Below are 11,905 nucleotides of genomic sequence, written 5' to 3'. Positions count from 1 at the left end.
TTGACTGGACAGCAGCAGTGAACAACTGGGATGGGCGGAGCTCGATGACGCAACGCCGCGCGGATTCGCATATACTTTCGCACAAGTGAATGCGACGGGATTAGCAGGATGGCAGAAGCGCGTGCCCGCTCCAGTGCGCGCCATTGAGGGTGACCCATCATCGGAAGCTATGTCGCCTTCTTTAAAGACCGCATCCCAGTTCCCGTGGCCCGCATATTCCCGCTGAGTCCCTGAAGCACGAGCATGCCATCACCTCACCGAAAGATCCACACACGCGTGCACAATGTATTTCAACAGACGCTCCAAGATCCACAGCGAGGGAGGTAAGAGTGACATAATCTGTCAAGATCTGCGACGTATGTCATGTTGCAGTGCACTTTTTTGCGATTTATTGGCTCTCAAGTATTTCCCTCCGTGCTATTTTGTGCCATTGCATATTAATATGTAAGTACAACATATACTATACTAAGTTAGTATACTGTACATGAATGCGTTATACAAGCGGCCCAGTCTTTACTCAGTCCTCCATCACCATCGACAACTAGATGTGTGTTTGTTTAAATCAGCAGGAAATATTGTGATAAAACGCCCAACAGCATCAATTATCTTTAATTTGTCCCGTTATGTGATGCTGAAGCGAGCTCTGTTAGGTCACCTGTCATTTCCGCTGTGTACACAGATGGGTTACCAAGGTGATGTGTTGTTGACTTCCAGTTGGGCGGAGGTTAGAGATTAGTTAATTTTCTCCTGAGATAAACCGTGTGAAACGACAAAAATGAATCTTATCCATATCTGCATGAACTTTTTGTGGAGAAACTCCCTTATTAGTCATCACGTGAATCTTTAAGGCGCTCTGACTTTGTAAGCCAGAGGGGCACCTCACCTGTTGACATCATGTGTATCTGGTTAAAATACATACCTGTTAAAAATATAGACTTATTATTTAGGAAAAATAAATTAAAAATTTATCCTAGCAAATAGTAATATTACATTTTGTCATGTAGCTGTTAGAGCAAACGGCCTCTTCCACAAATGTTTAGTGAGCATTGTTATTAATGCCACTTGTTATCATTTCAGTAATAAGTATTTAGTATAAATTGCATTTCTACTGCACATACATAAATACATAACAAACAGTCTTTTAATACATTTCTGGCATTGCTGCACAGTATTTGCATTTGGCAGCACCACAAAAAATATATATTTCCTACATGACATACTAAAGGTTGTATACTTTAGTGTTTATTATAGTAAATGTGAGTAAAATCCCTATATACTAACTATACTAACTAACTATATAAGTATAGTGAAGAATTGAAGCTATAGTTAAATAGTTAAAACTACACAATACTGTAATAAATTATTAATAAACTGTGGTTTTTAGCATAATATACTACAGTATACTACACTTTTCTACCGTTTACTAAAGTAAGTACATACAGTAGTATGTATACTACAGTATTTCATGTGAATTATATAGTTTTTTATTTTGTTTTTCATAATAAAAGTGAACTAACCATTGCTTTCATAAAGCATTCAGAGTATAATTCAGAAACCATTACTACATATTGCTACACCGCAGCTTTTTTAAGGCTTTAGCGTGCATGGAAATGTGCCATTGAGGCAATTTTCATTATTAGGAGCTTGAGTCAGACCTTAAATATATCAATCCCTAGTCTTTAGTATAATGCACAGCAAGTTTGAAAACGCTTAATGCACCAAACAGTATCCAAGGGTGCATTGTGACTGCCTTGCTCTTGAGATTTAAACGGTGGTGGCAGGTTCGAGAGATAGCAATGTGTGGTTGCAGATCTTGTTCAGTGTGTGTTTATTCAGCCTGGTTTTGTGAGTTATGTCAAAGGGAGTGGTCTTTTGACTGACTGACACATATGTATTGTGGATTACACTGAACCTTTTGTTTAAAGCGTTTGTTTGGCCTGCATTGACCCAGCATGTTCCAGAATTAACATGCACGGGCCATACTGTTGGTAAGCTAATTTGCAATCTTGTGAAATGCGTGGCTCTGGGTTGTCTTGCGTGTTGTTGGATACCATTCAGTTCATTTGTAAATGCAAATGAAAAGCATTCTGGCTTTCCTGCCAATCTGTCTAATGTGTTATGCGCCTTAATAAAGTCATTCTTAAATGTCAGCACTTTGCAGTAACCGTCAACTGTAAGTGGACAGGTTTATTTAGTCATTAATCCACTCAGATCTACTCAGATGACTGACAGATTTTTGCCTTCAGCTTTGTGCTCCATATGGTCTGTTCATGTATGACAGCAGAAGTTTTAATGCAAACTTAATAGGATACACATATTAATAATACTTCAGTGAGTTATGTGTGCTGTTAAACAGGCATTATAAGAAACAAGAATGGAAAAATAACATTTTGATGTCAAAGGTGGATTACATTATAAAAACAAACAAATATTTAACCCATCAGAAAACCCATAGTGTGCACATCCATACTGTTTGGTAATGTTTATGCACGTGCACTTTTTAGGACCACATGGGGGCAGCATCTGTAAACTCTTTACTCATGGAAATCAATTGATTTATAAAGCAGATAAATATACCACAGTATATCTCATCAAAAGTGTTTTCTTGCAAATAAGCTATGTTGCTATTAACCTCACATAATTTTTTATCAATCTATATCAGTGAATTCCTTTAATCCTCATATTGGGTTTCAGTTTGGCACATTTCTACTTTTCACCTTTATACACTGTGATAAGTGTGCACACTATAACGTGACTTTTGCACTTTAACATTGATAACAAAAGTTCAAGATATTTTGCTCACCATACTAATGTGCTTACATGAACATCTTTCTATGTAGAAAGCTTTCATAGGCCCTCGCCAATAAGACTTTAATGCTTTTGCAGTATTTCACTAATATTTTAAATAATTTATAAAAATGCATTTAGAAATTTGCTCACTTCTGTAATTTAATTTAAACTCACTTTACAAAAATCAATTTACAAAACTAAGGTTAGAAAGCCTTTGCAATTCCATTTACTCCATTTATGCATTTGGCAGTCACTTTTATTCAAAGCGACTCAGAGTGCATTCATGCCAAAATACATGAATGTATATACTTTTATCTGTATGCATGTATGTTCCCTGGCACAGTAAGATAAAACAGAGCACCACAAAAGTTTTATGTGGAGGTTTATCTTTTCTGTTTAAGTAATGTGAGATAAACCCAACAAGTTAAAGTTAAGAAAACATAGCACACTTCTTTCACAAGCTTGTTTTTGTACATTTATTGACTTACTGTAAACAGGGTTTCCACGGGTCCTTGAAATCCTTGAAAGTTTGTGAATTTGGGGAAAAATTCAAGGCCCTGGGAAGTTTTTGAAAATATACATACATAGATACAGGTCATTGAAAGTGCTTCAATCTATTTTATGCAAGAAGTTTTCTGGAAAAAAAACAATTTTATTCCCTGTGTTTCTAGACTTTTTAACCACACGTGCTAAACTGTTCGCTTTAAATGCTTATATCTTCTGTATGCGAATGTTGATACCAAAATGTGTAGTTTTTTGCGTTGTTGTGTTTGCCACATAAAAACGTCTCTGGTTACGTATGTAACTGTTGTTCCCTGAGAAGGGAACGAGACGCTGCATCTCCCTTACCATACTTCCTGCATCCCTGTAATAACGTCTTTAGTAAAATCTCAGATAGCGATATACTTCCTGGCTCCCACGTAACCCTGTCTTTGTCATTAAGCCTCACCATTGGTTGAATTTGATATACACATTCAGACACACTTACCACTGGAGGCGTCCCCAAAGTGTCACCACAGTGAGGCAGCGCGAGTTCCCTCGAAAAGGAACTGTAACAATGTATCTTAAAAGGTAACACGATATAACCTTGCTCTCACTTCAAAAGTGTCCCCACATTTAGTCCTTGAATTTGACAGTATTGGACCTGGAAAGTTATTGAAAGGTCCTTAAATTTGACATTAACAAAGGTGTGGGAACCCTGTATAAAAGTTTATTTTGTTCTGTACATGCCAACTTATTTTTACTACATTTCTTTAGTGATCATATAGTGAACATTACGAGTGATGAATAATAAATAAATGAATGAGACCATAAAAATAAAAAAGTAACAATTTGTGGGAATGTCATTGCAGTATATGTTAGTAAGAAAAAACAACCAGGAAAACTCCTTTATTGTTTGTTTACGAAAAGTTCCTCAAATTCAAATGGGGCAAATAGATTTCAACCAAATATTATTTCAATGGTGGCGCACCCCTTAAAACACATTTTAATTGATCTTTTACTGACTGATGATGTCTTATGTGTTGTTTTCTCTTATGCCAACTCTTATTGGGCTCCTCCAGAACAGTTAGTGTTGACCCCTCTTAGCCAGGACTCTCCCGTCCAGCAGGACCAGCCCATGGGCTCCAGCATACATTTTCGTCTGGCAGACAGGTTTGAGAAAAGTGAGTGCCCTACCTAAGTGGGCTGCTGCCCTCCGTTACTGCTTGGAGCCTTTCAGGTGCATGAAAAACCCTTCATTTAGTCTGCACTGCATGGGTGAACAAACAAATCTAACTTGCACCTGCAGAGTAAACAGCTTAAAACAGCCTAATATGGTTTCAGTTTTATCTGGTTTAAATTGTCTCTCAGTTTGACCAGATCTAAAAGGTGCCAGAAAACCAGACTAAATTAGACCAGCAAAGCATTTTAGGCTGTATTAAACTGCTTTGTTTCGTCTCTACACACACAACCATGATTCAGCCTCCCGACTCTTGCATAAACGTTTACGTTTACACACGTACACAGGCATAGCACCACAATGCATGCATGTAATAAAAAATAACTTTTGGTGTGTATGGGTGACATTTAGTAAGCCAGGGGTTGCATTGCAGCACTTGCATGGCTTCTGCACGGTGTTTCGGGTGGCTGGTGTGCCTGGTGGAGTAAGTGGACAATTTTACCTGCGCTTTGGGATAAACCCTGGTCAGGATTAGACGCAGGTGAAGTTGAAGAGCTAATAGAAAGAGGATTAATCACTCGCTGCGTCTGTGAGAGGCTTCCATTTCTCATTTATTCTCTTCATCGTCATAGCAACCAAGGCTTCAGGTGCCTTGGGGGCAACCGGGACCAGTGGGTCACGCTGGCAACAGGACTAACATGTCACGTAGTTGCAGAGGGCACACCGGGTCTAGGCGAGGCTCTGTAGGTAATGGGTTTCCAAACTTTTGTCTGAGTGGCTATTCGTGAGTGTGTGGGAGATAGGCAGATTGATTTTGAAATATAAATACTTCTGATACTGATGTATGAGTGGGTAGATAACAATATCGATCCTGTTTGTTTTTAATGCAAAGAAAATTAATCAGCATTAATATTGATGCATTAGCTTCAAGGTAAATATGTCTAAATTTGTCTATTCCGCTCATGTGAACATGAACAGGAATTATGTAAACAAACATGGCATTCATTTAGTGACAATGGTTTTAGTAGAAATAGGGAGAAATTATTTGCAGTAGTTAAAGGAAAATGCCACCATTTTTCAATATTTTACTATGTTCTTACCTCAACTTAGACAAATTAATACATACCTATCATTTTTCAATGTGTGCATTTAATCTTTGTACAGCGTGTCATGAATGTGTTAGCATTTAGCCTAGCCCCATTCATTCCTTAGGATCCAAACAGGGATGAATTTAGAAGCCACCAAACACTTCCATGTTTTCCATATTTAAAGACTGTTACATGAGTAGTTACACAAGTAAGTATGGTGGCACAAAATAAAGCAATGAAGTGAAATGGTTGAAATAAAGTTATGATGTTACTGCACCAGAGGTCAAAGTTTTGCAAACTGAGTGCTCTTCCGCCATACAATATAGTTCTCATTTTTTATCTGCTTAAAGAAATCGCCAGGTTTTATTTTGTGCGCCCATACTTACTCGTGTAACTATTCATGTAACAGTCTTTAAATAGGGAAAACATGGAAGTGTTAGATGGCTTCTAAATTCATCCCTGTTTGGATCCTAAGGAGTGAATAGGGCTAGGATAAATGCTAACACATTCACAACGCAAAGATAAGGTATCTATTAATTTGTCTAAGTTGAGGTAAGAACATAGTAAAATATTAAAAAAACGGTGGTGTTTTCTTTAAATGTAAAAATTTATATAGGTTTATAAATTGTGACTGTTGTTTAATGAGTAATATTAAAGTATTATAATAAATAAATTATTATTATTAATAGTAAAGTATTATAATAAGTAAAGTGAATAATTAAGTCTGATGATTTGGAGTTTTGTCCTTTATGTTAATTATGGCTTAAAGGGGTCATGAATTAGGAGATAAAAATTTATGACACTTAGGGGGTCCTTTGCACTACAAGAACATCCTGTAAGTTTCAAAACGTCCTTGTTAGTGAAACCAAGCTGCTCAAATGTTTTGTGTACAATTTGGTCTCAGTATGACATCACAGTGAGACAAAAGGCCGCCTCTGCAGAAGATCAAGACCTACTTTCTGCATTATTTCCTTTGTATCCCCTCCCACCGATTTGTGCATGTAGGTGGAGGTGAGAGAGACACAGGGTTATATAACAAAACTAATTGACTCTACTCAACAAAATAACAGAGATGCCTAAAACTGCATTCAAATTATTAGCGACTTTGTCACTGCGTGTCGCTTGTCTCTTTCAAAAGAGGCGTTTCTATATTTAGGTGTCATAAACAAATGAGTAACATCCACTCCAGTAACTGACTAGAGACAGATGACGTGAACTCCCCTGCTTCATTCTCATTGGTAGTCGCTCCCGAATGTCGATCACAATTCGCATTCAGCCAGCAACGGTCACTATCGCTCTTGTCGCCGGATGCCGCCGATCTTCCATTGAAATCAATGAGATGGCATCGCTCTGCTACTGCTAGTCGCTTATAATGTGAATGTACCTTTAAGCCCGGGATACACTGCACGATTATTGGCTGTCCCAGACGAAAGATTGCCATCGTGAAACAATCGTCGCGATATCTGTGATCGTGGCTCTTCATTGGTGGTCCTACATCGTACAGTGAGAAAGGTTCAAAGACGCCCGTTTTCCCGGTCTTGTGTCCAAAGATTGTGTCCTATGATTGTTTTCTGACAGTGTCAGAAATTCAGCATGATCACCGCACAGTGTGTTTGCTGCTACGACCTGCGTACTGGTACAGGGTCTTTACATTGTCTTTCTTGTGATTCTAAAATTATTAAAGCTTATTTAACTGCAGATTTGTTTTTAAACAAGACCCATTTGGACGCAGACTTTCAGAGAAACTTAAAATAAATGATTTTTTTTAGAGATTAAAAAGTGTAAGTTACAATCTTTTCACCATGTTTATCCTATTTCTTTACTCCTTACAGATTGTTTAATATGTATCAGGGATGTGATTTTTCCGGATTAATCCGGAATTCCGGATTTTCCGACCTGAAAATGTGACCTACGTGAATCATGCAGATATGTAAAAAAAATAATAATAAGGGGGGAGGGGGGTATCTCACAGCCGTCGCCATGGTAACCCGGGACGGAACCACAATCGCCGTCCCCGCGCAACAGGGCCACACCGGTGGCAGATGACAAAGAGATGCATTTTCCTTCCTTTCCAAGTATCAACAAGGACGTGTTTCTGACCGTTCGCAAATGGCGGATGGCGAAGTATGATTGTATTCACCAATCAGACCCGATCGTTTCTCTCCTCTTTTCTCCTCATTTGCGACGTTTGGCTGTCACTCGCGTGACGCGAAACAAAGCGGCAAACATATACACGTCGGTTTACTTGGTGGATTTGGAGCAGCAATTTTCACAGAAATGAGAGGAAAAACGAGCGCCATTGCAGAATATCCTGGTGGCGACTGAGAGAGGGACGATGCAACAATATTGGTTCCGAAAAAAGGCAAGGAAATAAGTTACCTCATCGAGCCTGGTTTAACCTAACTGAGCATTACATTCGTGCATGAAACCTGATCGACGAACACGGAGGGGCGGGAATCGCGGGACGGAGTGTTTCTTCAGGCTCCGGCGTGAATATAAATGTATCTTCTAAAGTTCGGTAAAAACACATAAATGGCTTAAAATCTTGTTTAAGAATCTGTTTTATAATGAGAATCTCCCTTTCAGCGCGCCTTGTTTGCGCCGCGTGACAGCCGATTTGAATCTGACAGAGTTCGTCACTGTACATTAAAAAATCCCACACAGACATTACAGCGTAAATGCTAGGATTAAGATTGATTTTATATATAACAGATAATCTAGATACATTTACCCTAATAAGTTTTTAAAAACATGGTAATGTTTTAATGTTTTGCTTTAGTGTTTTAATGCCAGACAATCATTGAAATGAGGGGAAAATGAAGAGAAAGGCAGCAGATATAGCATCCTTCTTCAGAAAGAGTAGCAAGAAGCAGCCAAACAAATCTTAGTAAAATACATTAAAGTAGCCTTCAAAATTCACATGATTCACATGAAAAAACATGGAGGTTGAATTATGACTATAAATTGTATGTTAATCTCAATTCATTTTAATAAAAATTAAATTATTGTAGCAATTGTATGTTACATTATTCTGATTAACACACTATAATACTTAAAAGTATTTTAAGGTTGGATGATAGAGATTTTATATGCCACCCCAGAGTAACTGCTGGCCCCTGCCTGGCCACCCCTATGAAAAAATCCCTTGCTCCGCCACTGATTAGCAAAACACAAAAAATACATTATATTATAAATCTTTACCCAGACAAGTGACTTTTGTGCATGGACAAGTGAAACACAAATTTACTTGTCCGAAGGACAAGTTCCTCAAAAAGTTAATGTCAAGCCCTAATAAACATATAACAACAATTTACGATTAACTAAGAATAATAGTAAACTTCATTATTGTTAATATTGTGACTCTTGATGAGTCTTGATGACTAATGCAGCTTAGAAATGCGACCTCCGGAAGGCTGCAGACTTAGGATTGAGAAACGGCCTCTGTATCATCGTTTGTTTCAAAGGTTTCGTGTGTTTAAAGTTTTAAGGTTGACCAGTTTGATTAAAATAAATAGCACCTGCACTTTTTTGTACAATTACTTCTATTTATTAGTGTCAACCTTCTATTGTTCATGTTTAACAGCTAACAAAGTTACTCATCTACAGGGGTCTAAAATTAGAAAAAGAGACCTTTAAGACACTTTATTATAACTAATGGTCCTGTGTAGCACATTTTACAGATATTTGTATTAAAATAATACTCTGGTAAAAATAGAAGTACTGATTTAACGTCTTTACTCAAGTAAAAGTATCAAAGTACAGGCTTGGAAATTTATTTAAAGTATAAAATTAAAAGTAGCCATGCCTTTAGTTCTTTATAAGCCATTGCCTACATTTTATTTGGATGTCGGCAAAATAGGCCCTCTTTTGACATGAACATTTGCATGTTGCACATTTAGCTGTTAAAGTGCAAATGCAAAACAAAAATAAGTTAAAACATATTTTTTATCATGGTTGTTGATATAGAGAGAGGTGGTGATGGAGCAGTGGACAAGACACTTGCTTTTGATTCCCACTGTTACACATCCACCAAATAAGTTGTTATGTGTCATACTGTACAAAAAAGTAGCATGTTGCACATCTAGCTGTAAAATGAATTAAAATGTGTTTTTTTGTTCAAATAAGTTGCTATGGGTCCTACTTTACTATCCGTATAGATCCGCCACCAGTTTGATTGGCGTGTGTGTGTGTGTGGGGGGGTCTCAATATATTTTCCTGCTTTTTTGTCCTTAGCCAATCACATGCCTGATGTATGTACTATTTATACGTTTCAATACAAAATGACTCATATTGTTTTCAGAGTACATCACAGCAGTGTTTTGATATGCAAAACTGTTAGCCGATCACAGCTGTGGGAGTACACTTCCAAGTCTTGACTACAACACGACTAAATTAAGTTGATGTTAAAGTCTCAGATAACATTATATGTTTATTATAAAAACGTTATTCATGACACCTTTAATGTCCAATGGCTAATATTATAAAAGGCCTATAACAGAGATGTGTAGTATTACTGTAGTAATACTGGTATCAAAATATTGTTTATTTTACCAGTGCTAGTTTATGAAGGGTTAGTAGCCTGTTTGAGCATTCAGTAAATTCTACGTTTATATTTGGTTGGGTTCACTGTATAATTGCTGTACAACTGTGACAGTTTTCCGTCTCACTGTCCTTTTGACCCGGTTTCAATCCCAGTGCGTAGCGGTAGCAGAATATTCTACACAACAGAAGAATTTGACACCCGTTTGAACAACACAACCAAAGACTAATCAGAGCATAATGCGACGGAGAGATGCGCAGTGATATTGCATGCAATGGGAGAGGACCGTTGAAAGAATGCATGCTGGTAAAGTGAGCATGGTTACAAAGGCATAGAGATGAATAATGCAAACCAGGTCTATTCATAATTTAAACGCAAGCTTTTTAGTGGTGAAAATCTGGCAGATGGCCAAATGACCAAACTCACCTCTCATTGTGCTAAGGGTCAAACTCAGTGGTAGTTTCAGACATTGCTAATTACGATCACTTGCTGTATGCTATTGACTTAATGTAAATACAGGTATTAGTTATGAATAGCTGACTCTACTGAGGTCAAGAGTCACAGAAGTTTGTGCTGTTTTATACAGGTCATAAAATCATGTTTGCAGGTTGTTTGCTATTGTATCTGTACAATACAAAATAAAAGACACTGTCAGAAAAAAATTGTCAAAAAAATTTGTCCCTATCTGTCACTGGGGCAGTACCTTTTCAAAAAGTACACCTCATCTAATTCATAATAGTACCTTAGAGGTACATAATGGTACCAAAGAGTGCATTTTAGTACATCATTGGTTCCACATTTGAACATATATGTACTTAAATGGTACATATTAGGATCTTTACAGAGGGTAATGCCATTTTTTGACTTTTTTTCTGATAGTGTATCAACTTTGGCTGCATTAGATCACAAATGAATTCAGTTAAATGAATATTGTTAAAAAATTAAAACAACAACATACACATTTGGATTCTGGATTGCACATTTGTCACCATATTTCATATGGATTTTTTTTTTTTGCATTTTTTTTTAGGATATCATAATGTTTTTAAGCAAAAACAGAGTTACATCTTCTTTATAAATTGTTAAGTGTTGGCTATATATTAAGGAAGCATGCATGCTTGCCAAGAAAATTAAATCCTTTGCTTTTTTGTTCTTTGCGGGAAAAAGTCAGACAGACAATTGGCTTTACAGTATTGTCAGTCTGCGTGCCCATTGTGAACTTTTGTAAGTTTGTTATATGCAGGGTGTACTGCACACTGCACCAACGTGATGCTGATGCCACAGTTTTGTGATGTTAAGCAAGTACTAAATGTCCATTTGCTTGGCCATTTGTGGGCAACCAAAGCTTTCATCTGTCCCTGAATAAAGTTTAGGCTGCGTCCCATGGGTTGTTTATTGATCATTAGGAGTGAATGGCTGAGTAGGGGATTGAAAGAATAAGTGGAGGAGAAAATGAATAAGTATAAGAAAGAGAGTTGATCTTTCACAGAGGTTATGACATGTAAAATTTGTGTTTCTTGGTTCACAGGAAATCTTACTATACTTTTTACTCTTGGTGAAACTTCTGATGGACTTTGCCATGTATGTTTAGTGAGGCGTGTCTGGTTATAGGTTACTAAACCGATCCACTTGCATGCTGTTATAGTTCAAATTAATGAAAACCTGCAAACACAGCTCTTCGATAGTGTTGTTTTAAATACACAGTGGGATTTATTTTATGTCTCATCTTTATATGATTATAAACTTTGTTATCATTTAATAGTTGGTACACTCTAAAAAAACAAACGGTGCTATATAGCACCAAAACAGTTGCTTTGGATCGTAACG

The 11,905-nt window shown here is 37.2% G+C and overlaps 1 protein-coding gene across 5 annotated transcripts in view; it reads left to right on the top strand.

Moving 5' to 3' along the window:
* Positions 1–93: 93 nt before the first annotated feature.
* atp8a2 (ATPase phospholipid transporting 8A2) overlaps positions 94–11,905 on the top strand; it is a 69,334-nt gene continuing 57,522 nt past the window's right edge. Inside the window, exons 1-2 of one of the 5 annotated variants that reach the window (XM_065258184.2) lie at positions 129–323; positions 4,353–4,454. In XM_065258184.2, coding sequence (XP_065114256.1) covers positions 284–323; positions 4,353–4,454 — 142 coding nt within the window. In that variant the 5' untranslated portion in view covers positions 129–283. Of the gene's footprint in view, positions 324–4,352; positions 4,455–11,905 lie in introns of all 5 variants that reach the window. The other 4 variants (XM_065258183.2, XM_065258192.2, XM_065258187.2 and 1 more) reach the window with 4 other exon arrangements.

The sequence above is a fragment of the Paramisgurnus dabryanus genome, chromosome 22 (assembly GCF_030506205.2).
Source record: "Paramisgurnus dabryanus chromosome 22, PD_genome_1.1, whole genome shotgun sequence".
NCBI lineage: Eukaryota > Metazoa > Chordata > Actinopteri > Cypriniformes > Cobitidae > Paramisgurnus > Paramisgurnus dabryanus.
This window is presented reverse-complemented; position numbering and strand designations above follow the sequence as displayed.